General features: G+C 38.3%; 2 protein-coding genes across 2 annotated transcripts in view; both read left to right on the top strand.

Annotated features, from left to right (window-relative positions):
* The first annotated feature begins 1,559 nt into the window (after positions 1 to 1,559).
* LOC143877591 (pleiotropic drug resistance protein 2-like) lies at positions 1,560 to 21,597 on the top strand. Its single transcript, XM_077379737.1, has 20 exons — positions 1,560 to 2,403; positions 3,582 to 3,702; positions 6,452 to 6,540; positions 9,801 to 9,885; positions 10,037 to 10,327; positions 10,432 to 10,522; positions 11,130 to 12,030; positions 12,170 to 12,330; positions 12,588 to 12,691; positions 12,839 to 13,004; positions 13,093 to 13,197; positions 14,767 to 14,915; positions 15,905 to 16,237; positions 16,611 to 16,901; positions 17,011 to 17,094; positions 18,006 to 18,139; positions 18,244 to 18,471; positions 19,234 to 19,405; positions 19,638 to 19,892; positions 21,031 to 21,597. Exons 1-20 carry the CDS (start codon positions 2,054 to 2,056, stop codon positions 21,298 to 21,300), a joined length of 4,380 nt encoding a protein of 1,459 aa, XP_077235852.1. The 5' UTR covers positions 1,560 to 2,053; the 3' UTR covers positions 21,301 to 21,597.
* A 4,852-nt stretch (positions 21,598 to 26,449) lies between these two features.
* Positions 26,450 to 27,672, top strand: part of LOC143877594 (1,4-alpha-glucan-branching enzyme 1, chloroplastic/amyloplastic) — a 61,061-nt gene continuing 59,838 nt past the window's right edge. Inside the window, exon 1 of the mRNA XM_077379739.1 lies at positions 26,450 to 26,695. Within this exon, the coding sequence (XP_077235854.1) occupies positions 26,491 to 26,695 (205 nt within the window). The 5' untranslated portion in view covers positions 26,450 to 26,490. The remainder of the gene's footprint in view (positions 26,696 to 27,672) is intronic.

Below are 27,672 nucleotides of genomic sequence, written 5' to 3' on the forward strand. Positions count from 1 at the left end.
CACATAGGATGAATTATAAATGAATAAGACAAAAAGTGATCTTATGTGGCTGCTCTTTCATGCAACAGCAGGTCCAAGAAATGACTTCTGAGATGGTACCTAGTAAATCCCTATTTATTAAAGTTTTTCTTTTTACCTTATTATTTTATATCATCTTTCTCGAAAACCCCCTCATTAAGAAATCATCTTAGATACTAATTAATTTCCCTCTCACTAAAATATCTCTGTTAGACACTATGACTCCTTTATTAGGGAAGGCAAAATCATTAGTCTTAAACTAAATGATATAATATATATACTCTACATAGCAGGGATTTACAGGTAAAAAACTTTTATTTTATATTGCTCTAATTGCTTTATTATAATCCCAAAATAAAAAATAAGAGGCAATCTAACGTCATCGCTGACATAGTTAGTAGCAGCATAAACAAAAAAAAAAAAAGGATTTGCTAGGGTCCATCGCAAAAGGCATTTTACGGCTGGTCTGTTGCATTTCAGACCAGCCACGTCGTGAATGAAGACAACAGCTTTTGTCTCCATTCACGAGGTGGCTGGTATGATGTGCGACAGACCACCTGCAAAATGCCTTTTGCGATGGACGTAGCAATTCCCAAAAAAAAAATACATGACATTGTCCTTGTTGCCTTCTATCCGAAGCCTTCTCAGAATTCAAAGGGCTGAATTTTGGTGCAATGAATCTCCATTGCGACCTTACTACTCATTCATTCTTAATCTGCATTTAGAGATCATGCATGCCACCTTGATTTCTTGTGTAGAACAAATCATGTTTCATGCATAGTGAAGGGAACATAAAGTAATAAAAAAAAATGAAAAGTCCAAATGCCTAACCAATGGTTTTGCAGATTCTCTCCACTTCTCACAACGGCATCATCCATGCAGCACCAGACAAACTCGGAACTCCTTTCTCATCACGCATATATTCTAATCATCTTCGCCGTGAAAATAATAAAAAGGAGAGATGATATTCTGACTCCCTTGTTCTGATAATGGCACCCCTCCAGTTGTCTTATGCTTTTCAGCTCTAGATATGAGGAATGCTTGAGAAGGCACGACGTCATTGTAATACAATGAGGCACATACATAATGGGTCCCACCTTTGATTGATCATGACCGTTAATTTTATAGGCCCCGCTTTGGAATTCATATTTATTAATGCTCATTTACTTCAATTTTTTTTGTTAATAAATGGATGTTAAGATTTCACGATTGGCTTTATTTTTGGGCCATAAGAGATCCAAAGCAAGCTATCAAATGGACGGTTCTGATCAACCAAAGGTGGGACCCACTTCGCGCCCAATTAAAGCAATTCTGTTATTAATAAAGCTGAGGAATTTATCAACAGTCGATCTGATAAGTGTTGCTGTGTTGATAAAGTGGGGAGCGCCCGTAACAAAAAAAAGGGTGTAAATTTCATTTCCCAAAGGAAGAAAGAGAGAATGGCTTCATTGTCATCTCCCATCTCTCTCACTCTCTCATAAATTAATTGACTCCTACTTCTACTCGTAGTACTACAACGACCCCCAACAATAACCATCTCATCACCTTCTCTCTCTCTCTCCACAACCCAAACCCAATATTCTCTCACATTTTCCCTCTTCTTCCCTATATATACTAACGAACCACCGATCGATAGAGTGCCAAAAAAAAAAAATCCTCTTATATTCCTTTCAATTCTCTCTTCTCAAACACAAACAATCCCTGTTCCAATCCTAACATTTTTCTTCACCTTCTTCTCCTTCTTCCTTATTTCTCTTTTGCAATTTTTATCGCCCCATTTTTTCGCGCACAATAAAGTGACTTTGACCCATAGTTTTAAAACTCCCCCACTTCATCCTGGACTCCCCCGAGTCGACCCCCTTTACTTTGGCTGCGTTCTACGTTTTGCATTACAGAGTAAAAAAAAACTCATTTGAATCTCCCGAGCTATGACCGCGTAAACCAAGTACTCTGTGTCCGCTCCAAGTCGAACGGAGATTTTTCTTGACCGCATTTTGATCCGCATCCGCATTTTTAAACACTGGTTTGATCAGCCATGGCAGGTGCGGACGATCTGGCGGTGAGATCGATGAGCAGCAGGAGGTCATGGACGGCTGGGAGCTTTCGAGATGTATTGAGTAATCCGGTGGACGAATTCCGGCGGAGTATATCAGAGGAAGAGGAGAAGGAATTAAGATGGGCAGCTTTGGAGAAACTTCCAACATATGATCGGATGAGGAAGGGGTTATTGAGACAGGTGATGGAGAACGGGAAGGTGGTTCACGATGAAATTGATGTGACCAAGTTGAGGATGCGTGAGAAGAAGGTTCTTATGGACAACATCTTTAAGTTGGTGGAAGAAGACAACGATCGATTCCTTCATTCCCTCAGAGACCGGATTGACAGGTCTGTCTCTCTCTTTCTCTCCCTTAAATTTCAATCTTCTCATTTCTCCTCCTTTTTTGGCATTACCATTTGTTGATAATTGCACTAATTCATCTTGTCTTTTACTATTTAAACAGCTATCCAAGGTTATTACAGTTCACAAAAAATGCTCAAAAGCCAATTGAAAAGGAAATGACAAGTTGGATTTGTGCAATTATAAAAAATAATGTAGTGCCAATATCAATAGCTTTATTTATTTTGAATACAGTCTTTTTGTTTGAAATTGAAATATTTTTTGCTACTAATATTGGCACTATCATGTTTTGATAATTGCACATACTAACCTTGTCTTTTCTTTTTTAATCCGGGGCTGAGAGATTTTTGGGAATTGTAATAGCTCTTGATAATTGGTTAAATAATAAAAGACAAATTAAGTTTTTGTCATTATCAAAACATGGTAGTGCAAATATCAGTAGCTTATTTTGTTTTTTTTTGCCATTGTTGAATTTGCTTTTAACTCCCTAGAATGTCTGTGTGGAAATGATATTTTCAACCCTTTTTCCATCATTTTCAACCACTTTCGTTTGTCTTTTCCTGAAAATGAAGATATTTTCAGAAAAAGAAGAGAATGGGTGGAAAATACATGCAGCTTTAGGAAAGATAAAAGTGGGTGGAAATAGTCTTACTTCTTTTTAAGATGTTTTTACCTATAAATTAGTAATCCCTAAAATATATTCTAATTAATTATGCAGAAATCATGATTTTACCAAAAAATTGATATTTTTTATCCCCCTATTCTTACTTCTTTTTAAGGGGTTTTTACCTATAAATCAATAATTATATTCCAATTAGTTATGAAGAACTTATATTAGAAAATACTTTCAATACTATACTTATTTTAGAAGCTGTTCATAGGTTGTTATGAGCACTTCGTTTTTAGGGATTTGCTAGGGACCATCCCGGAAGGAAATTCGTGGATGGTCTGTTGCTTGAGAGAGCAGCGACGTAGCCTCACTTTTTAGCAGATTTTTTGTCTTTATTAATGAGGTGTCTGCTCTCTCATGCAACAGACCATCTTCGAAATTCCTTTTGCGATGGTCCCTAGCAAATCCCTTATTTTTAATATGAGAAATACAGACAAAAAATGTTTTTCGGCAAAAAAAATAAAAAAATAAAAATTGGTGGTTTATCTGAAACAGGGTTGGAATTGATCTTCCCAAAATTGAAGTCCGGTTCGAGCATTTATCAGTGGAGGCAGATGCGTATGTTGGAAGAAGGGCACTTCCTACTCTGCTAAATGCCACAGTGAACACACTAGAGGTTTTTGTCTTTTTCATTCTTTCTTTGTAATTACTTTTTTATTGCTCTTCTTCTTCCTATTATAACGAGGAATGACATACTACAGAGCTACCTCCTAATCATACAATGACCCACACCTTAATTTGGACCATTCGGTAAAGGGAAGTGATACCCTTTTCTTCCCTCCTGGGACAGCCCCCTCTGGTGTATTTTTTACTACTCTTTCAGTCTTTCTACACTACAAGGGGCTGTCCCAGGGAAGAAAAGGGGGTGAATACATCATCTGCCTTTATTAAAGCGGCGCAATCCTAATAATGTCCGTGCCTTGAAAACGGTTTAATTAAACAATCCTATAACCTAACTAATGTGGTACATTACATATTCTTTTACCTTCTACTTGTTGGTTACTGGTTGGAAGTTAGGATCATCCAACTATAATAATTTTGTTTAATGGACATTCCAAGGTGGATCCATATAGATCAAGGTGGAGCCCATCTTTGTTTTACTATGTTTTGACCTCAACATTACCATAATATTGTGGAGTTGGTATCATTAAATGATACTGTGGGCCTGCATTACTCAGTGATCCAAACCACTGATTTGTTCCGTAGTGCCCTGAAAATCATCCTCATCGGATTATCCTAACCTTTTGAAGAGTAAGAGACGACGCATTATAGAACCCTCTATAGATCGAAGGGTTAGAATCATCCTGTGGAGATAGTTTTGGGGCACGGCCGGACCGGACCGGCTTAATGATGCTGGGACCCAACAAATGAATGGCTTGGATCATCAAATAATTTGGCCCTGTTTTATTTTTAAAAAAATACATGCATGTATGTACAAATACCATATAAAAACTCATTATTTTAATATCAGTATTATTATTAGAAAAATGATATAAACAAAACAGTCCTGTTTTAGCATGGTCCCGTGGCCGTGCACGCCACATCAAAGTTACCATGTCTACCGAAGTAGGGTCATGTCTGTCCTTTTACGGGTGTCAAAGCCATTACTGACGGAGTGGGTTTGTACATGTGGCACAACGTGAAGGGTTGTCATTATAGACCTATCTACTGTCATTGTTTTCTTTGAAAGTTTAGGGTCTCTTTGATGTATCAGTGGGTGGCCCTTCTTTAGCCCTTGCATACATAAAGAGGGCCTTTGAAAAGTCGGTTGATGACCAATTTCCAGAGGCAGCCTAACAACTTTTGATTAATTTACGGAGAAGAAGGTTCAAAACTAGCCCACTTTCGTAATTTCCATCATAAGTCATGCATACGTCATGAGAAGAGTGTGGAAAATCAGGGCTCTTTTACTTTGTGGGTTTTAGCTGGGAAGTTATTTAAACATTGGTTCAGTCGTTTTCGGCCTGTCATGTTTGATCACTTTGTTTTGATACTGATGCCAATAAACTCTATTGAGTGGAAGACCAAAACTTCCAAGCCGCAGACAAGATGAACTGTGCTTCTTCTTCTTCTTTTTTATTCGGACCTATTTACTTGGCTCCACCTCTTAAATAGGAACCCTTCAATGAGGGGTTGTCAACTTCAATATGATGTAGCATGTAATGCAAAGTGGGTGCACCTTGGGAAGAAAAGGGGGCGAATATATCATTTCCCATCTTTATGTAGAAGAAAATTTAAAGCTTTGCCCACTTTCGTAATTTCCACAAGAAGTCATATATTCATAAAATAGAGGAGTTGAAGATATTTGGGAAAAGGAGAGCTCTTTGCTTTTAGCCTGTAAGTCATTCAACATTCTTTCAGTCGTTTTCGCCTTTCACGTTTGCTCACTTTGGTTAGATACTGAAGGCAATAACTCAATTGAGTGAGAGACCAAAACTCTCTAAGTTGCTAAGAAGTGGAGTGTGATGGTGACAAACTATTTTGTCAATTGCTCTTGCATGATGTGGACCTCTTTCCTTGGGTCCGCCTCTTAAAGGGAAATCCTTCAATGTCCGGCCGTCTACATCAACTGATGTTGCATTGCACGTATTCATAGTGGCTGCACCTTTTATTGATCTGACCGTCCACTTAGTTTGGCAATCATATGATCTTCACCGTTGGGGGATTTTCGCCCCGTCAAATTTTGATTATACCCTGTATATTTTGTCACCATTCATCTGGAGGCTATTGATTGGGTCATGGCAATCGATTGTGGGGCCACAATATCGACGGTACAGATCGATCAGTATTCAGCCCAACTTTCAACAGAGGCGACATCGTGGGCCCCTTGGGTTGGGGCAGGGCATCCCTCTTCGGCTATTTATGGGTTATTTGATATGAAGCAATCAAGCATAGAGAATTTATATGATCCAAACCGTTCATCTGTTTGGCCACAACGTAAATAGGTTGTGCCCAAAAAAAAAATTTTATAGGATGATCCTAACCCTCCAATCTGTAGAAGATTCCGTAAATGATTTTTGGAAATCTTCATATTCAGATCAGTTCAGATCGGAGGGTTAGGGTCATCCTATGGAAATGATTTTTGGGGCACAACCTATTTACGTTGTGCCCAAACAGATGAACGGTTTGGATCATAAAAAAAAGTGGGCCGTACCTACTTTTTTTTAGACTTCAAGATTTTTCACGGCCACCCACCCATCATATAAATTCTCATGAAGAAATTATTAAAAGAAGACACGAAAATGTTGCTCCAAATGAGTAAAAAAGATTCATTTTTACAGTAATGTTGCTCTAAATAAATTAAAAAGATTAATTTTTTACAGTGTGTGCGTCTTTTAATTTAAATTTTGGCATTTCCATCTCAGGGAATTCTTGGACTTTTCCGACTCTCTCCATCAAAGAAAAGGGTCCACAAGATACTCCGGAACGTGTCTGGAATATTGAGGCCATCGAGGTAAGTCCGTCAAGTTCGACCGTTGATTTTCCTTTTTGTCTCTCGTGTTCACTACCACTAGGTTCAAAATAGCTTTAAGTTCAAAATCCCAAGTAATTAACCCACAACAAAGGAAAAACAATGTTGTGCTTTCTACTTCAATTTATGTTTGCTTGAAAAAGAGACATGTCACTTCGTTAAATTTCAGTCCACTTGCATCATCTTGTTCGTCTTATCTGTATTTGTGTATTAAACTTATTTACGACTGATTGTGTATTTGTGTTGATGACTTGTGTATTTGTGTTGATGACTTGATTTTGATATGTTTTAAAGTTGATGGTTGGATTGATGGCTGATTTGGATAGATAAACCTTTTTTTTTTTTAATAGATAAACATATTTAACTACTTGATTTGGATCTGTACCAGATAAACCGTGAACCGAACCAAACCGGTTTTGACCGGTTCGGTTATACCCCCATCGGTTCGGTTACGGCTTGGATTTTCTCCAAACCGATCGAACCGATTCAAAAAAACTCTCTTAACCGAACCATGTGCAGCCCTACCTTCTGGGGAAGTGGCTAATGCTATGGTTGAAGTCGGTCGCCTTTGGGTAACTATAACTTCAACTTAGCAACTGAATTTTGGAGGATCATTCAGATTTATGTGAGAATGGTGAGGCAGAGTACTATTTAGATACATGAAGATCCTCTAAGAATACCTGGGTACCTGCAAAACTCAGGATGCCTAGATCAAGCGGATGGATGCTAAAAGGGCAAAGTGGGAGAGAAATTAGGGTTTCTTTTATCGCGTGAGTTCTTCTCTCATGAGGGTGCGGACTCACCAATCCTTTTTTCAGCATATGTGACTAGGATGACTTTTCTTATTCCTAGGTATGTATACCCTATGTGGTGGCAATTACTTTATTTTCTAGCAACTTTCCTGAAAAAGACTTTTCATTTTCAGTCATGGCCTATATATTAGGTCAATTCATAATCAACCTTAGTGGAGTGACTTCTCTTCCCCACCATAGCTCACTACAACCCTTCGTACACACCTACCTAAGACAACTACTCTCTCACTAGGTGAGATATTGTTGACCACTTGAGATATTGTCAAAAGCAAGATATTGTCAACCACCTAAGAGAACTATCCTCTCACTCGGTGACATATTGTCAACCCCCGATGACACACCAAGCCGGTTCACCAATAGATGTGGCAAGCTCATCCTTTCCTAATATCTCCATTGCACATCCCACGAGATTGATAAAGACACTAATTTGGAAATCAGTTTTCAATACAAAATAATAAATATAGCATAATTTATAAATCAATGCATGTGCATGTGCATAATACATGTCTGAGATTGTCATGTGATGATCGACACCATCATGGATCTCCGATCGAGGGCTGATGGCCACAAGATCCAACAATACAACCATATGAAGCTTGTAAAGACCTAACAAGGATGGTTTGGATGTGCTGCTCCTCAAGTACTTTCAAGAGACAGCTAAAATTCTAAATCGTTGTACTTGGAGTTCGATTTGATGCATGCCAGTGTCAAACAAAGATGATCTCCACCGTCGCCGATGTAATCATCCCGTGTTAGGGTCATAAAAAAATGCTATCACAGTTTGCAAATTTCTGATTCCATACCCTATTATCAAAAGCGACTCATTCAATTAGTGGGATCAATGAAACTGTATCGGAGAGAGGCTTGGTTGGGTGCACATCACACCCCGCTCCATTGGACACTTCTAGATCCTGAAAATTGTGCATACTTCCTGAGTATATTAGAATGACCATACTTTTTATGGACTCCTTGATCCGCATGGTATGGTGGGACATATAAGTTAGAACCTGCCAAGGCATATACTGAAATTTCAAGTTCTTCAACTGACCCCTCAGTTTCTTCTGAAGCATCATGTGGTCCCTCCTCGACGTCAAGTAAAAAATTCCTATCTTTTGCATTTGTGCCTCATAGTGTATCGTCCATCGCAATTGTAGCATAGGCCTTTGGTCCTCCTCTCATTCATTTGTGCCTGAGTCAATCTTAATATAGGGGTAGAGAAGACGAAGAGGCAGCTTTGGTGCTGTTGTTATCTTGTGTTGGCGGTTTGCAGGGATCCCTTGTCCGTCTTGCAACAACGTCTATACTTTCCTCTTGTAATCATGCATGGACTAGCTGATTGTTGTGCGTTTGAACATGCGAACTCCGGCCATGATTTCTTCTCTGAGACCACTGATGAAGTAGCTCAAAAAAAATGTATATGGTAATCCGTGGGAGCGATTAGAAAGCTCTTCGAACTTTTCCTAATATATCTTGACCAATCCGATCAGCCTCAGCTTGGTCAATTCTCTGCTTGAATCCTCATACGTCGTTTGCTCAAAACGGGGGCATAAGGATTTCACAAACTCCACCCATCAAACAGGAGCACCATCCAACGGGAGCCCTGTTTGGTTGCTCAAAGCAAGGAGATCATCGGTGTATGAAATGCCGATGATCTTCCACTTATCTGCCCAACGCATTTTTTGTTGCCATTTTGCATTGAAACTCCCTTTGACTCCCAGACATCATAATTGCCTTTTTTTCCAACGTGGCGCTTATGTGGGGGAAATGTTCCCTCTCTAATCTTCTCCCCATCTTTCACCGTTTAGGTGGAAGAAGAGAAGAAAAGGTCTTGTCTTATTCTCTTTCTCTCTCTATTTTGGTAATGACACTCCTACATATTCCACTAATCTTCTTGAGGATCACGCAACCAAACACTACTTACCGCTCTTCCACTAGTCTTCTCCCATCTTCCATGCTTGTCTACTCCCCTTTGACTTCATCTTCCACTATTCTCCCAGCCAACTTTGAGCAACCAACCAGAGCAAAGTGAATGGAGGCCGGTTGTACCTTGTGAGCTTCATCTATTTGATTGAAGTCGAAGAATCTCTCACATCGGTACTCCCAACCCTTGGTTTTCTCCCCTTTAAAATGAGAAAATTCAATTTTTTTTCAAATAGGGTAGGTACGGACCCATTATATGAAGATGATGGTTCCCGCGATGGACGTGATGAATCAGCGTGGTTGTTGCCCCCACTAATAGCCTTTGAGAGCTCTTTAACATGTAAAACAACATGAGTTCGTCTCCTTATCAAAACATGGTCTTCAACAACAGAGAGAAATATTATTTTTTGTTTCAATCGCTCCGCTGAAAAAGGTATCTTTTGTTGTTTTTATGTTAATGAGAACTCTAAGATTCCTCTTTTATTTCTATTCATTGCCTTTCTTTTTCAGGATGACACTGCTTCTTGGACCTCCAGGCTCAGGGAAAACAACCCTGTTGCTGGCTCTTGCAGGGAAACTTGATAAAAAACTAAGGGTGCACTCTCTCTCTCTCTCTCTCTCTCTCTCTCTCTCTCTCTATATATATATATATATATATATATATCCTGTATGGGTATTAAGTATTAACATATGCAAAATTTGCATGACTTAGTTTTCACATACTTGATGTTCTGTATGATCAACAGGTAAGTGGGAAAGTAACTTACTGTGGTCATGAATTATCAGAATTCATACCTCAGAGGACCTGTGCTTACATTAGTCAGCATGATCTTCACAATGGTGAAATGACAGTAAGAGAGACATTGGATTTCTCAGGACGATGCTTGGGGGTTGGAACTAGATATGAAATGTTGATGGAATTGTCGAGAAGAGAGAAGGAAGCTGGAATTAAACCAGACCCTCAGATTGATGCATTCATGAAGGTCACTGCCTTGCAAGGCCAGGAAACTAGTTTAGTCACAGATTATATTCTCAAGGTTAGTTCCTCCTTCTAACAGGGGTGCAAGGAATATGTTACTCTGTTGTGGTAATTTTGGAAAAGCAAGTTTGGCAAGCCTAAATTATCAAAATTGTGTTACAGTTACTTGGTTTGGATATATGTGCGGATATTCTATTGGGAAATGATATGCTAAGGGGAATTTCGGGCGGACAAAAGAAGCGTGTGACTACTGGTATGTTTATTACTGCAAAAAATTGTAAAGATAAACCAATCTCTTTTAGCATGCCATGATAAAATATAGTTCATGGTAGTATTTTATATACATACTTGCATTTTATGATGTGGAAAATGATCATCCATTTAAGTAGTGGTCCATTAGATGTCTCCCTGAATATTTGGGTGTAACAGCTTAAATGCCACCGTTTCATCTAAACATTAGCTATAGCATGGCCAATGCCTATAATTCCATAAAATCTTAAGTTTTTTCCCCAAAATTACCTAATGGAGTATTTTTCCTGGAAGCATTTAAGCTTTAATTAGAAACACATTAATTATTTAGTACATGATTGGAAATTAGTAAGTCAAAAGGAAATCCTTTACAAAGTATGGAGTATGCACATTTCAAAGCATATGGCACATTTGATATTTTGGCATAACACCTCACTCTTTTACTGTTCTGAAAAATAAATATATTCCATTCTAACTTCAAGTAATTCATGCTTTTGATATTTCTTCTCTTCTTTTTCTCATATAAACACTCACCAACATGTTTTAGCATGACCCATATTGTTTGTAAATTATCCACTAACAGTCTAAGAGTCAAACTTTTTTTTATGCAGGAGAGATGTTGGCTGGACCTGCAAGAGCTCTCTTTATGGATGAGATATCAACTGGGCTGGACAGTTCCACCACCTTCCAAATTGTCAAGTTCATGAGGCAGATGGTTCATATTATGGATGGAACCATGATCATCTCTCTTCTGCAGCCTGCGCCCGAAACATTTGATCTTTTTGATGAAGTTACGCTAATGTCAGAGGGTCAGATTGTCTATCAAGGACCTCGTGAGAATATCCTTGAGTTCTTTGAGTTCATGGGTTTCAAATGTCCCGAAAGGAAAGGAGTTGCGGACTTTCTACAAGAGGTAACTTCAAAGAAGGATCAGGAACAATACTGGTTTGATAAGAACACACCTTACCGATATATCTCTGTTGCCAAGTTTGTAGAGTCCTTCAACTCTTTCCACGTCGGGAGACAGCTTATAGAAGAACTTAAAACTCCTTATGATAAATCTAGGGCCCACCCTGGATCATTAGCAAGAGATAAGTATGGTATCTCTAGCTGGGAGCTCTTCAAGGCGTGTTTCTCGAGAGAGTGGTTGCTAATGAAGCGAAATTCTTTTGTGTACATATTCAAAACCACACAGATAACAATCATGTCAACAATCACCATGACTGTGTTCCTGAGAACGGTGATGAAGCACAGAACAATTGCCGATGGAGGAAAATACTTTGGAGTGTTATTTTTTAGTCTAGTTAATGTGATGTTTAATGGCATGGCGGAGATGGCAATGACTGTTTACAGGCTTCCTGTGTTTTATAAGCAGAGAGACTTTTTGTTCTACCCTCCATGGGCTTTTGGGTTACCAATTTGGATCCTTAGGATTCCTGTCTCACTATTGGAATCAGGGATATGGGTCATTCTTACTTATTATACGGTTGGTTTTGCGCCTGATGTCAGTAGGTAAACTTATCGTGAACTTTCATATTTTATTTCTTGAATGAGTAATTTTTGTGTGCATCGCACTGCATGGACCATGCATTAAGGACTCTGACAACAAATAAATTGTGCCATTCTATTGACATGTTTCGAAATTGTTCAGATTCTTCCGTCAGTTGTTGGCATTCTTTTTTACACATCAAATGGCCCTCTCTGTCTTTCGCTTTATTGCCGCGATTGCAAGAACAATGGTTGTGGCAAATGCACTTGGAACTGTTTCTTTGCTTTTGGTTTTTGTGTTTGGAGGATTCGTTGTCTCTAAAGGTTAGCTAATCCCAACTCTTGTGGCCTCCAACTGAACAAGAAAGCATAATTCACAGGCTGAACTCTAAATGCTGACAATGAAATCTAATAAATATGTTAGTCTAATTCTATGTAATAATTAGAATCTGAATCTCACCATCCAAATGTGCTACAAAGATCAATGGTTTGTGAAGTTTAAATTTTTCCGGAAGGTGATAAATTCGTCCATTTTTCTGGGATAGTTGAGATAATTTTTAAAGCAGTTTCTCTTTCTGCAGATTTCATTCAGCCATGGTGGATATGGGCATATTGGATTTCTCCTATGATGTATGGACAGAATGCCATAGCCATCAATGAATTTCTTGATGAAAGATGGAGCACTGTAAAATCTCTTTTAAAGGCTCACCATGATTATTTAACTTTTATAATCTCGGAATGCTTAATCACTCAAAACTAGAATTAGAAGTTGTCTCACTGGTTCTAATGACATTATCCAACTTTGATGTCTTTCTGTTTTTCTCTTTTACAGCCCAACAATGATACCACCATTAATGCACCCACAGTTGGAAAGGCCGTTCTAAAATCCCGAGGCCTATTCGTCGATGACTATTGGTATTGGATTTCTATTGGAGCGCTTATTGGGTTTTCTATCATTTTTAATCTTTGTTTTATTGCCGCATTGACTTATTTGAACCGTAAGTTATCACTTCTTGTTATTATTTTGAGTTTCCATCATTCAAGTAAGATCTGTACACTTACCAATTCCGTGGAATGGATCTTCAGCTTTGGCCAATTCCCAGGCTGTAATTGTGGATGGGGATGCAGAGAAGGAATGCAAGGATAAGTCATCCTCCAACACAATACAAACCCCAAAAGGCACCGAAACCAGTTAAGCATGGACTAACCCTACATTTTAAGATTTTGACTTATGAGTTATTATTACCCTTTCTTCTCATGTCAGTTGCTTTATTATTGTTTTCAATGGTTGCTAGAACTTAAGATTGTACGACTTTCAATTTACTTCTGATAATCATTTATTTATAAATCGATGGTCAAGAAGTTAAATTGAAACTAATAAGCCATTTTAATGTAATAACAACACGAATAGATCCACAACAGATGTCATCTTTCCCAATTTTTGCATCATTTCCCAACTGATGATGTTCACTATTCATAGTAGGTAGATGCAATAAATGACTAATAACTGGGTTAAGGAGTTACAACTAGAGAAAGATCCCAAAGTAGGACCTGGAAATAGTGAACTGGTTCTTGCAATCAGGAGATGGATTGAGGGATGGTTGTAAATTTTTTTTCAAGTTTTCTGAAACACACTTCATCTGATCCGATAGACTTGTTTATAAATACCTAAAGATTTTGTAGACTGAAATAAATACAGTAAAAAAAAATATTTTCATGGGTATCAATGGGCTGAGCCAGGCTCGAGATAATGGTTAGAAAATGAATGAACAGCCTGACTACAAAGTTAATTTTAGGCCAATTACCCATTGGGTCATCTCATTGATGCCCTTAATATGTTTAGGTTCCCCACAAAGAGAAACTAGATTTAATGAAATATCAGGTGCTATTAGTTTTGTTATGAGGCAACACTTTTAAGACAAGGCTCAAGTTATAGGCTCGTAGCAGTTAGGATGAAAAGGTTGCAACAGAGGTCACACTGTCAATTCCCTAAAGCCAACTTGAAGAGAATAAGTTACACAAGTTGCAACAGAGGACACACTTTCAATCCCATAACGCCAACTAGAAGAGACTAGGTTACACATAAGCAGGTTATTGTGTAGATTAATGCGTGGAAATGAATAAACAATCTGTTAACCTATTCCTACTCTTACTGAGTAGATAGACTACAATGAATTTCAGATCTTGTACATAGGAAGACACAGTTTTATCTCTATTCATTGTAGACAACATCCTCAATACTACTACTGGACATTCATTTATTACTATTTTCACACCCACTTTAAAATTACAGAAATTATATGATGTGTTGACCACATTTCATAAAGTGCAATGAATCACAACCAATTTCCATCATAAACTCATGCACATGTTTGATGATTTTTACTGCTCATCTGGAGTGCCATACTGTGGAATGTGGAAAGGAAATGTCACAGATATCACAATTTGTAAATTGAATGTGGATCATTGGAATGTGGAAACAGCCTCTCCGCAAAGCAGGGGTAAGGCTGCGTACATCTAGCCCTTCCCAGACCCTGCAATGGCGGGAGTCTCTTGCACTGGGCTGCCCTTTTTTTTTAATGTGGATCATTGGATAATTTTATTTTAACCGTTTGTTCAGTAAATGATAGGATGGTTAGGATCACCCAATTGTCACAACTTTTGAGCCACGAAGTCATTTATAACTTGAAATGGGTATAATAGTGACCACTTTGATGGTTCATCATTTACTAATCCTAGGTATTGTTTCCTGCATTGCAGTTATTGACAAGTCTGTGGGGAATGGTTCTGCTGCTACCAGATCAAGTGCTAGTGTTCCAAACCACACACCTGGAAGAGGAATGGTTTTGCCATTCCAGCCTCTTTCACTTGCATTCAATCATGTGAATTACTATGTCAACATGCCTGCTGTAAGTCTTTTAAGTATTTAAATGACCACTACTTCAGAAGGGCTTTCTTTGTTTTCTCTACTTCAGAACTCATGATATCATTAGGTAGGAATCCCACATTCGCTCTTCAGAAATTTGATGAAAAACCTTTTTTTTTTTTTTTTTTTTTTAAATAGGGCATTTTTTTTTTTGGTTGCTCATTTCTTTGTTAATTATGCTAGCATAATAATTGCCAGTCTAAACTGAACGCAGTTTAAGTTTTGAAGATTGGAACAGAGAGGATTTTGCATCAGCTGGCACTGCGGTCTGTACTTTATAGTTAATTGGGTCTATTGATTCTTGAGAGTATTATAAATGACTTAAACCATAGACTAATCTAGATGCAAAAGAAATTTTAAATAATTCAAATTCTCAAATCATCTTCATAATGCGATGGCTGAAGGGGACTCTCTTGATGTCATCCGATGGCTCAATGGATCGCAAAAACCGCCTCGGAGATTTGATAGACTGTTTGATGAGATGTTCGATTGGGTCAAATCTTTTCCTGTTTAGTTCCAGCATGTATGTCGCTCCGCCAACAAGGTGGCAGATAGTCTAGCTAAAGACTGAGCGTCCATGGAAGATTTGGCACTATTTGATTCTCTCCTGCCATGATTTTCTCTTTTTCTTCGGAATATCCATATTGTATTGTGTCTGCCTTCTTCTTGTTCTGACCATCTCGGTCTCCTCTTTTTTCAATAAAACCAGCTGCAATTTTCAAAAAAAAAAAAGTCTTCTATTTTCCAAGATGTTTCTAAATGTCACTAATCAAATGTATGGTCTTGTTGGTGAGTATGAACACACAATAATTTTAGATATTCTTTCCAAGATATTACTCGTTATCAATTCCTTGCGGTTGATGGGCTATTGGGTAATTTGCGGAGATTATTTTTATGAATATTATAAACTCCATGGAGTTACAAGTCCAATATAAACAAAAATTTTATGCTGGAAAACTGTTTTCTTTTTAGGAAATGAAGAGCCAGGGAATTGACGAAAGCCGTCTCCAGCTACTACGTGATGTTAGTGGTGCTTTCAGACCAGGTGTCCTGACGGCCTTAGTTGGCATTAGTGGTGCCGGAAAGACCACCTTGATGGATGTCCTGGCTGGAAGGAAGACAGGAGGATATATCGAAGGGAGTATTAGCATATCTGGTTACCCAAAAAACCAAGCAACATTTGCTCGGGTTTGTGGTTATTGTGAACAGAATGATATCCATTCACCACATGTAACTGTTTATGAGTCTCTCATATACTCGGCCTGGCTCCGGCTTCCTCCTGAAATAAAATCAGAAACACGGATGGTAAGTCACCAAAACCGGAAACCTATTCATTTTCACAATTTTCCATATTTTCTGTTTTATTCATGGTTTTCCGATTTCCACTGAATTTTGAGCTGACAATCTGACATGCATGAACAACTGAGTTACCTGAAAACTGAATTATACATCCAACCCATGGTTTTGATTTTTGGGGCTATAAAATTCTTTATAAATCAAGAATTTCTCAACCATATCTGTGAAAAAAAACAACATCTTTCTATGCATATTTCAGCTCATTGGTTACCTGTTGCAGGTTAATCCGAACTTTTGAGTTTTGAGTACCCAATTATCTGACGGATTTTATTCTTATTATGGTAAATCCAGCTACTGACTAATGTAGTTTTCCATGCTGTAGATGTTTGTTGAGGAAGTTATGGAGCTAGTTGAGCTTAATCAACTGAGGGATGGTCTAGTTGGCCTTCCCGGAGTAGATGGTCTGTCAACTGAACAGAGAAAACGGCTTACAATAGCCGTGGAGTTGGTTGCAAATCCATCCATAATATTCATGGATGAGCCAACATCAGGGCTTGATGCTAGAGCCGCGGCAATTGTTATGCGGACGGTGAGGAACACGGTCAATACAGGACGTACTGTGGTTTGTACAATTCACCAACCAAGCATTGACATTTTTGAAGCTTTTGATGAGGTGACTTCCCACTTCTCTCATTTTTTTGAGTTTTTTACTTCAATTTTCATGCAGTTCTTTTCATTTTTTTAAGTACATGCATACCAAATTGATAACATTTTGTTCACAGCTTCTCTTGATGAAGAGAGGAGGGCAAGTCATTTACACGGGACCTCTTGGTCAATATTCTCAAAACCTGATAGAGTATTTTGAAGTAAGATTTCATTTTCCTGTGTCACTTATTTGCATGTTAGCAGAGATTAGACTGTTTAGGGAAAATCAACAAGGTCATATATTAATGAGTATTTAATCAAGAATGGGAAATGACATAAAATATCTCTTACAGCTTTTAAACGTCCATGTTGGCAATCGATACTGACAGCTCAATAGGATCTTAGTTTGCAGAGGAATATAGTTATTGTTTTAAGTAATTTTATTCCAAAAGAAAAGGTGAAAGATGCCCTTTCTTTATAACAACATACTTTCTGGTCAATTCACGTAATTGTTCTATGGAACTAATGTTAGTAGAAAATATGTGGTTATCTGGTTGGTTAAACTATTTGTCCACTTTTAGATTCTAAAAAACATTTAATAAGTAATTACACATTAATCTGGCTTGCCTTTCTCCAAACGCAGACTAAGAAAATTTTGATATATTTATATCTACATCTATACATTCAGACGTATGTTGTATATACACGCTCGTATGCCTCTACACAGGTTTGTGTAAGTGTTTTAATTAGTACTGTGAAACAACCAATTACTCAAAAAGCTTAAGCCGTTGGAAATGGTGTTATTTAATCTTTTTTACTTTAACACTCCACCTCACGTGTGGCCCCTCTTTCCAGGGTTGGCCCTACACATGGCATATGTGGACCCTCTTTTGGGTTGGCCATTACATGTGATTTTTTAATATCAAGGAGTTTTGAAACCAGAACCTTTGCTCTGATACCATGTGAAACAACCAATTGCTCCAGAAGCTTAAGCCATTGGAAATGGTGTTATTTAATCTTTTATACTTTAACAAGTACATCAATGAAAGATGGTATGAGATACCCAACTGTATCTTCACAGAAAAAGCCTCAGTTGTAATATATGTAGCTTATGTTGGAAGACCTCTTGTAGGCAATCCCAGGTGTTCCCAAGATCAAAGATGGTGTCAATCCTGCTACATGGATGTTAGAGGTCAGCTCCTCTTCAATTGAAACTCACCTTGATCTGGATTTTGCGGAAGCTTATTCCAATTCAAGCTTATATCAGTAAGTGTAATAAAATATTAGTATATACTAAATTCTTTTTTTGCTTATACCTCCTTCTGATTTATGTTTCTTATTCTACTTGTCTTCCTTTAAATGTATTTCAGGAGGAATCAGGAGCTTATCGAGGATCTGAGCACTGCACCACCAGGTTCTAAGGATCTTTCCTTCCCTTCTAAATACTCTCAAAGCTTTTCTACTCAATGCGTGGCCTGTTTCTGGAAGCAACACTGGTCCTATTGGAGAAACCCTCAATATAATGCCGTCCGGTTCTTCTTGACGGTCGTCATTGGTATTCTATTTGGGACCATCTTTTGGAACACTGGAAAAAAGTTGTAAGTTTTGAAGTTTGTTACTATTTTCCTGTTGATGTAAAAATTGCTACATGCTTATAATAACATAAACAACAGAAGCAACGACAGACAATACCACAAGAAGTACTAACAATAATACCAGTGTTGATTTTATATTCTGAAAAGAAATAAAAAAAGAAATAAATGGGTTGAAATGTGTCCAAAATGATCAAGCAATAGCACTTGATTGTAGGAAATTCTGGTCATCACTCACCAGCACAGAAATAAAAGAGTTATGTTTTTAGTTTTATACTAAAAGTTTCAGCTGAGTTTTTGCATGCCATATTCTCAGCTCTGAAATCATTTTGGTTGGTCTTTCATGTATGTGAAATTTTATGAAATCCTGTAGGATTCTCTCAAAGTGGCTTGATTTGCAAATATTTTGGAATGCGAAAGGTATCGAGATACTCTTGATTTCATTAGGCACTGACCAGAACACCTAAAACTTTCTAGAACTGCAAGTGTCGGTATTCATACTGAAATAATTGTTCCTTAAAGACCTCTTGGGAAAGCCAAAATTCATAAATGCCATTTGCATTATTAAACAGATTTTTTTAAAACAGATTCTGTTAATGGAATGGAGTATTTTGATCCTTTCAGGAAACCAAGAACTGATTAAACCGATTTTGGAAATAAGGAGCATCTCCATTACTTACTTTTCATCATTATATATTCTGGCTGGTACTGTGGTCCATCTATCATATTCTCAGATCCAATGTTTATATATTTCTGTTAAATTTACAGTAGCAAGCAACAAGAATTGCTTAATTTGCTTGGAGCCATGTATGCATCCATTTTCTTCATTGGAGCCACCAATGCAACCACGGTGCAGCCTGTTGTGTCTATCGAGAGGACAGTTTTCTACCGTGAAAAAGCAGCAGGGATGTATTCGGCACTGCCTTATGCATTTGCTCAAGTAAACCCTTTGCTCTAACCATGTTATTTTCTTCATTGGATGGTTTTAACACTTTGATTACAACTATTCATTTTGAAAACTTGGTGCCTCCTACTCTAGAGAAGATATGAAATGAGGACCATGGAAGGATGATTGAAACAATCTTCACACTTCAAGTGGATTGGCAAAACTACTATGTGTCTTTATTGTTTTGATATGAGAAAACTACATCCTAACAATCTCATGTTTGTAGGTGGGCATTGAGATAATTTACATAGCATTGCAGTCTATTGTGTATTGTCTGCTGCTTTACCCTATGATCAATTTCCCTTGGCAAGCAGACAAGTTCTTTTGGTTCCTCTACTTCATGTTCATGTGCTTCGTCTACTTCACGTTGTATGGGATGATGGTGGTCGCAATCACTCCAGGCCACCAAATTGCTGCCATTGTTATGTCCTTTTTCATAAGCCTCTGGAATTTGTTCTCTGGCTTCATCATCACTAGACCGGTATGTGCTTATATTGCTGTTGGAAATTGTAAATAAAATTCAATGTTTATTGTTTTGTGAAAAGTCATTGTAGTATTCTAGGATAGTTATTATGCGTTGAAAATGGAAGAGTCCTTGCATGTTTTCAAGGGTCTTTAATGTTTAGGCTAGATTATCAAAGAGTCCTTATATGTTTTCTAGGGTCCTTGATGTTTAGATTAGATCATCAAAGAGTATATTAGGAGTTCTTATGATGTTTCTTAGGATACCTAAAGGGCTCGTGGGGACTACAACAAAGTGTTTAATGTAATTAGCTATTTTAGGAGTGTTTTATGTCTACAAGTAAGAAGTCACATGTGTAGAGATTGTCAAGGGAAAATCTTCGAAGTTAAAGAAAGTTTGAAGAAGGAGAAAACAAGAGAAAAGAAGTGGTGTATAGATTCTCAGGAAAGGGGGGAAAGAACACCCGGTCTCTTGTTAACTGTTTTGAGATATATAAAAGTTTATATTTTGTTGTTCATTTGTGTTTTTGGTAGAGCTCTACACAGGCCCCTTTGGTTGTGCATCTCCCTAGCACCCTTTTCCTTACCCTCTCTTATGCATTACGACACTAAATAATCGATCCATCCAGTTGGGGGCCAGCAGTTGCTGCTGCTATTATTACTACTACTAATGTTATGTTTATTTCTTGAATTTATCCCATATATATTCCTACTTTCCTAGCCTTCGCCACCCCCGCATTACAATGAGGGCTCGAAGGTGCTCCTGCCCCATAAGAAAGTCATCCAAGGGGGTCCTGGGTGACAGTGCCCCCAAAGCACAAAAATAGTGGTATTTTGACTATTTATGCCATGTTATAATCGTAAAATTTTGATCTTTTGGAGAAACTGCTGCATTGGAATTAACGCTGGGATTCTATATTCTCTATAAAAACCTTGGTTGTAGATCTTGTGGGTATCTTGTATTCTGTAATATTTGCATATAGTGGAATCTCTTGGATTGTCTTGGTCCGTGGATATATTCACAACGTGACAAGCCACGTAAATTTCTTATATTTGACAATTGTGCTCTTCTGTCTAATTTTTCTGTTTGTTTGTCTTTCTGGCTACTACTACTACTACAAAAATACATGGCTCTCACACTATTGTTCTTGTTACAGATGATCCCAATATGGTGGAGGTGGAATTATTGGGCCTCTCCAGCTGCGTGGACTATCTACGGCCTTGTGGTGTCTATGTTTGGTGAGGAGGAGGACCTGATAGAGATACCAGGAGAGCCTAGCAAGCCCCTCATAGTGTTTCTCAAGGACCACTTGGGATTTGAGCACAGTTTCCTCGGAACTGTTGCAATGGCGCATCTCGCATTCGTCATCCTCTTCTTATTCATCTTTGCATATAGCATCAAATACTTTAACTTCCAGAAAAGATGAGAATGCTACGGAACTATGTCCAAGTGGGATGGCCGGAATTGTAAATTATGGGAAGGAGAGTATATACAGTTAGATAGGAAGGAAGAAGATAACTGTCTCTCTTTGTTTGATTCTTACTGTAATTTTACATGGGTCAGGAGGGTGATTTATTTCACTCCCTCTCTTTCTATAGTGTGATATTGTAGTTATTGCCTTGTAATTTCTATTCAAATATATGAAAATGCCAATGTATTTCTCATCAGATTATTGAAAAGGAAATAGAGAGATCGAATGTGAATATGTATTTATGTATAAAAAGTTGTGCTGAATATCCAATGAAGTTGTTGGGATTTTGGAGATGGATGGTGCAAGTGTCAGCCTTTGATTTGAGGAGATCTAACCTCAGTCCCAACTGGAAACAATAGGTTGGATTAGGAAATGGGGCAAGATCAGCCACTCAAGGCTGTCTTAAGGACTCTTCTTCCAAGGGTGAGCCTTGTGTATGGTGGAGGTTTGGGATAGTCACTATTTGGTTACTTTCCCTGTTCTTAGAAGTTGAGGAAGACGATACAGACAGTTGTCTTAGGATTGTTCCAGGGGTATCTTTGTTAGTTGTTACTTTAAAAAAAGAAAACAAGGACATTCTTGCCAAGAAGAATTTTTTATTAATGTGGTGTTGCAAACGTGGCGTAATACAAAGGGCTGTTAGGCACTTCCATGAAAGTGGCATGTCTTCTTAGCTTCGGCACGTTATTTAGCGAGAAAATACCTTTAAATAGTGGACATTTTCATTAATAAATACAATTACTATTTAAGATATCTCCATCAAATCAATGGTCTTAAACACCTACTACATGCGCCATGGGTTCACTATAATCATAGTTAATTCACCATAACAGAGGCCCTGTTTGTTTTGGATTTCGAGTACTCATTGGGAGTCCAAAACTGATTATTGGGCTCAAATTTACGTTTAATTTTGAGACCAATAATCAGTTTTAAACTAGACAACAGTGTCTTAGGCGTAAGGCCCAGGTTTTTTTGTTTTTTTTTTTTTTCCGATTTGAGTCCAAAAATGATTGTTGAACACTCAGCCCCAAGTGGGAGAATGTTTTGGTTTTCTAGTGGCCTGTCTAGCACCCTTAACGCCCATTAATTACCAAGTACACTAGGCTAGGTGGACCTGCAACACTCCCTCTCTAGTGAGTGCCAAATAAAATGATTACACTAAATTAGTGATTGAAAGCATGTCTATCCGTCGATCGACAATAACTCAAGCCATCCGTTGATCCATCACCGTCCGCTTAGTCCTCAAATTGACGGAACACAGATAAAACATCTGGAATGAAGGAAAAGCTTGTTCTAGGCGAATATACTTGGTACCTGTAAAGTATCTGAAGTATGCAGAAATTTAATAAACGGGATTTGCTAGGGTCCATCGCAAAAGGTATTTCGCGGCTGGTCTGTCGCAGGGTCTCCCGACGTAGAGAGAACTAATGTTGTGCTTTCCAGTTTTATCTATGGCCCACCAAAATGTGACATGTGGTTTCCGATTAAGACTACTCGACCCTCACGGAATTGAGATCATGCCCCCCCCCCCCTGGTTGTGGCCGCAGATATCAACATTTCATATTAAGCTTTGATTGTTACTCCCCGCATTTTACATTTCCATATTATGTAAAACTTAGACATATATCAGCAGAGAACAGCCAGAAATGCTCACTTTTAGAAGATTTTGTCTTATTCATTTAATTAATTTGATGTGGCTGTTCTCTCCTGCAAAAGTGAGCCGCGAAATGGCTTTCCGCGAAATTGCCTAGCATATCCCTTTTCCTTTTTATGAGGTTGAGAAAACATCTTCTTCAATTTGAAAGAGAAATAATAATATATTTAAAATCCTTACATTTATAGTTCACACAAAAAGATTAAGAATTATATTGGACATTAATGTAATTTATAACATGTTTAACTAAGGCTCCACGAACATGCTTTAACAATTACACAAACTCAGCCTGTCTTTTCTTTTTTAATAACTTTTTACAGCTGTTTAAATAATAAAAGACAAGATGAATTAGTGCGGTTATCAAAACATGGTATTGCCAATAACAGTAGCCTTGACTAAATGAAAGTATGAAACTCAGCGGAATATGGTAGCATGAGATGCACATATAAAAGACATTCGTAAGAGACCGATTCATGCGAGATGATGTGACATTCTAATGCTGATCTGGACCATTAATATAGCTTGATCAAAGAACAAGGATCTAGATTCATCTCGCTTGATCAAAGATCTAGAAACTTCCTTAATTTTTTTATCAAGCTTGATCAAAGATCTAGAATCATCCAATGATGTGTGGACAAGGGCAATGAACCATACTTGTGAGTTGTGATGCCCAACAAGATAGTGGGTCCAAGCCATATGATGTTTGTTTAACAAAAGCAGTGATTGATTAAAAAAGTTGGCAGTTACAAGTTCTTACAATTACTGTAAAGCTATAGACATCCATCCAATCAGAAAAAGTGTTAAGAAAGACTGAAAGAGTGTCATTATCAGAAGGGACCTTTTTATATATCAGTTGCTTACACTAACCCATTTGAAGGGATAAATCAGAAACGGAATATTCGGGTATATTTCAATGGAAATAATTGCATCTAGAAATAATGTTCCTTGTCGATTCAACTGATTTTAAAATGTAACTGAAAATGACATGATCCGATGAAGAGCCCTTTTGTGGCTCTTTATGAAAGGGTTCACTGAAAAATGACCAAAAAGCCCATCTATTAGTCGCTAATTACAATATAAACAAAAAATTAGGGAAGTGATATATCCGCCCCTTTTGATTACTTGGGACACCCGGCAGAAGCGTATGTGGCAATCAACCCTATTGAATCCTTCTGACACGAAGTACATCAGCCCCTCTGAAGTCATTGATACATTGCTCTGCTCTGGGTGTCCAGAGTAATAAAAAGGGGCGGATTTATCACTTCCCAAAATTAGAAGAGCCTGACTATTATGCTGACAGGTACTCTCCGTAAGCCCCGCGAGCCTGACCGAGCCGATCCCAAGCTCATGTGTTGAGCTTAATGAGCGGAGCCGAGCGAGTTGGGCTGGGCTGGGCTCGCCTCGTCTCGTCTCGTTTACACCCCTAATCACCGGTGTCCTCAACGGGCATTTCGCTAGGTAAAAAATCACATCGAACTTAATATATATGCATGTCATGATATTGACTAGGGCTGCAACTCGAGCCGGGTTTTACCCGACCCGCATCGACCCGACCCGACCCGAAAATAGCTTGGGTGGGGTTCAGGTTTCACGGGTTTCGGGTCGAGCCGGGTTCAGGATTCAAAAGCCCGCATGAATCTCGGGTCGAGCCGGGTTTGAAGGGGCCCGACCCGACCCGACCCGAGTTACATAAGTTATAGCATGTACATTTTTTTCTATTGTTAGTTAAAGGTTAAAGGGATAATTACATTTACACCCCCTCTAGTTTCTGACACATCCACTTCCACCCCTATAGTTTAAAATGTGACATATACACCCTTGTAGTTTCAATTTGTTTAAGGTAGGCCCACTCAGCTGAAGGTTCGTCCATAGATTGAAGGGTTAGGATGATCCGATGGAGCTGATTTTTTGGGCACATCCTATCTATGTCAGGACCCATCAAATGAACGCTTTGGATCATCCAAACAATGTGGGCCCACATTATTTGGATGATTTTTTGGTAGTGTTTGGATTCGGGCAGGGGCCCACATTATTTGGATGATCCAAAGCGTTCATTTGATGGGTCCTGACATAGATATGGTGTGCCCAAAAAATCAGCTCCATCGGATCATCCTAACCCTTCAATCTATGGACGAACCTTCAACTAAGGGGGCAAACCTTAAACAAATTGAAACTACAGGGGTGTATTTGTCACGTTTTAAACTATAGGGGTGGAAGTGGATGTGTCAGAAACTAGAGGGGGTGTAAATGTAATTATCCCAATGTTAAAAGTGAAAACCCACGCACCCACTGTTACTGTATGTGAGAGTAATTTCTGCTTCTATGAGTTGAGTTGATTCAAGTGTTCGATTCAGCATTGTTTGATTGTAATTACAACATTGTTTGATTACAGCATTGTTTGATTCAAGTGTGATGTGAGTGTAATTACATCATTATTTGATTCAAGTGTAATGTGAGTGTAATTTCTGCTTCTATGAGTTGAGTTGCCTTGCCAAACAAGAATTTTCCTTAAAAATTTGCGTCAACGTGAAAAAACCCGACCTGACCCGAGATTTATCATGGGTAGGGCCGGGTTTGGGAATCGTGGGTTTTTCGAAAAAAAACCCGACCCGAGATATTTCTCGGGTAGGGTTGGGTTCTCCAAAACCCGACCCGCCCGACCCGAGTTGCAGCCCTAATATTGACAAAGCACAACCACTAATTTATTTTCCTTACATGAATACTTTCACCTTTTGTGAATACTTTCCATCAATTATAAATGGATGCTTTCCGTGAATACTTTCTTTCCATCAATTCTACTCATTTTTTGTTTGTCTTTTACTACAAATAATTCAATTTCCTTCGTCTTTTGTTTGTATAGCCCTGAATGACAAAAGGGGTCCCACAAGAGGGGTGGAAATGCAATCTTCATTAGATGATGCATGTCCCCCGCATTCGTGAAAATATTTCCTGGGGAAACGACTTCCCAACCGTTTGTAAATGCCCCCACTTGCGTAAAAGTGATTTCAGGTAAAACCTCGGAAAAATCGTGATTTCAAGTAAAAAGAATTTCAGGAAACAGTTTTCAATGATTGCGATAAGGGTTTCTTCGAGCCATTGATCGTCTGTAACCCTTCAACCCGATGGATGGAATATACCTGGACCCACCAAGTCACGTGGGCCCATGATCCTTCGAAGTTCGAAAAGAAGGTATTTTCTCGTTAACCGATGATAATGAGCAATCTCGACATTTACTCAAACACCAAGGACAACGTAGTAATTTCATACATCCCGAGAAGCTAAAAGGGCAGAGAGAAAAGGTCACCTTTCGTTTCTGATCTGAAACCACGTGAGCCTGTGAGATTTTGAGCGAATCGAAACGAAAGATAGACGTCTGGAGTGGTCCCCACAAAACGGCCAAATCCTTTCTATATTGATGCTCCCATAGAAACAACGGTAGAGAGATGTTTATCTTGGATCGTCTCACTGTTTTTATAATCTGAATTATTATTATGATAAAGACACCTGTTCAGCTGTTCTCTTCAAATTCCTTTTATATTTCTGGAAACCCTAGTCTTCACAGAATAATGGCGTTTTCGCTCGCAGGAATCCGTTTCCCTGCCACTTCTCCTGTTTCTACTCCGTCTCGATCCAGCATAAGTGGTGATCGGAAGAGCTTGAATCTCTATTCTATCTCAAAGAAGGATTCTTTGTCTTGTAAGTTTATCACTCTCACTCTTTCACTCTCTGTCTCTTTGTTTTCGCAGATCTCGTTATTGAAGTTATTAGGTTTAAGAATCTTTATTGTGTTGCTTCATGTTTTTGTTATTCCTTTTCTCTGTTTCAGTTATAATTTAATTCCGTTTTTCTAGCAATCTGATGGTTTGTGGTAACGCGATTGATCTTCTTAGAGGGAAGATCGGCCTCTTGACTTTGATGGAAAGATCAATCCTCCTTTGTGCAAAAAGACACAATTCTAAAATGATTTCTTCCTTCCTTTCATTAACAGTAGCATGTGCTTATATAGAGCACTTACAGATAAAAATAGAAAATGATATACATAGAGAGAGATCTAGAAAGATCTTATGATAAGAATAGAAATAGCCAAATTAAGATCATCCTAAAGTAGGTATCCTAATCCAACATAACTACTAAATATATAGATCTGGAGGTAAGATCTGATATGATATTATTCACTAAAATATCTAATTAATTTTTCCAGCCCACGTGGGACCCATTCAGTCAGGTAACATTCCTTCCCCCTTGAAATCAACCTTGTCCTTAAGGTTGGAGATAGATGACCAATTTGTGAAAAAACTGCATTTTCCGAAAGTCTTCATTCTCTTTTTCTTTTTCGTTATCTTTCCCTTTCTGATTCTCTTTGTCTTGCGATTAGTCACCATTTCGTATGTTGTCACAAGAGGTTGCGGCAACTTCCCTTTCAAATCGATCTTATTCCGTCGTTCATCCAAGCTCCTTTGTTTTGTCTTTTGATCGGAACGTTGACGAACGGATGGCCGTGGGTGAGGACCTTTTTAATGACATTGAGCAAATGCAGCAAAACGATAAAATCTCCGTCTACAACCTTGTCGGAATCGATGATGCTGATAATCATCTACACTTTTCTTTTGAGGCTTTTTCTCGTTTTCTTCTTTGATTTTTCTCTCTCTTCTTCTTCCCTTTTTTTTTCCTGT

The sequence above is a fragment of the Tasmannia lanceolata genome, unplaced genomic scaffold (assembly GCF_043159265.1).
Source record: "Tasmannia lanceolata isolate RefF3 unplaced genomic scaffold, GAP_Taslan_0.1 ptg000005l, whole genome shotgun sequence".
In the NCBI taxonomy this organism is placed as follows: domain Eukaryota; kingdom Viridiplantae; phylum Streptophyta; class Magnoliopsida; order Canellales; family Winteraceae; genus Tasmannia; species Tasmannia lanceolata.

Coding starts and splice junctions, on each gene's coding strand:
- LOC143877591 (XM_077379737.1), top strand. CDS start 2,054: ATGGCAGGTGCGGACGATCTGGCGGTGAGATCGATGAGCAGCAGGAGG. Junction 6,541..9,800: donor GGAATATTGAGGCCATCGAG/GTAAGTCCGTCA, acceptor TTTCTTTTTCAG/GATGACACTGCTTCTTGGAC. Junction 16,902..17,010: donor TTTTTGAAGCTTTTGATGAG/GTGACTTCCCAC, acceptor TTTTGTTCACAG/CTTCTCTTGATGAAGAGAGG.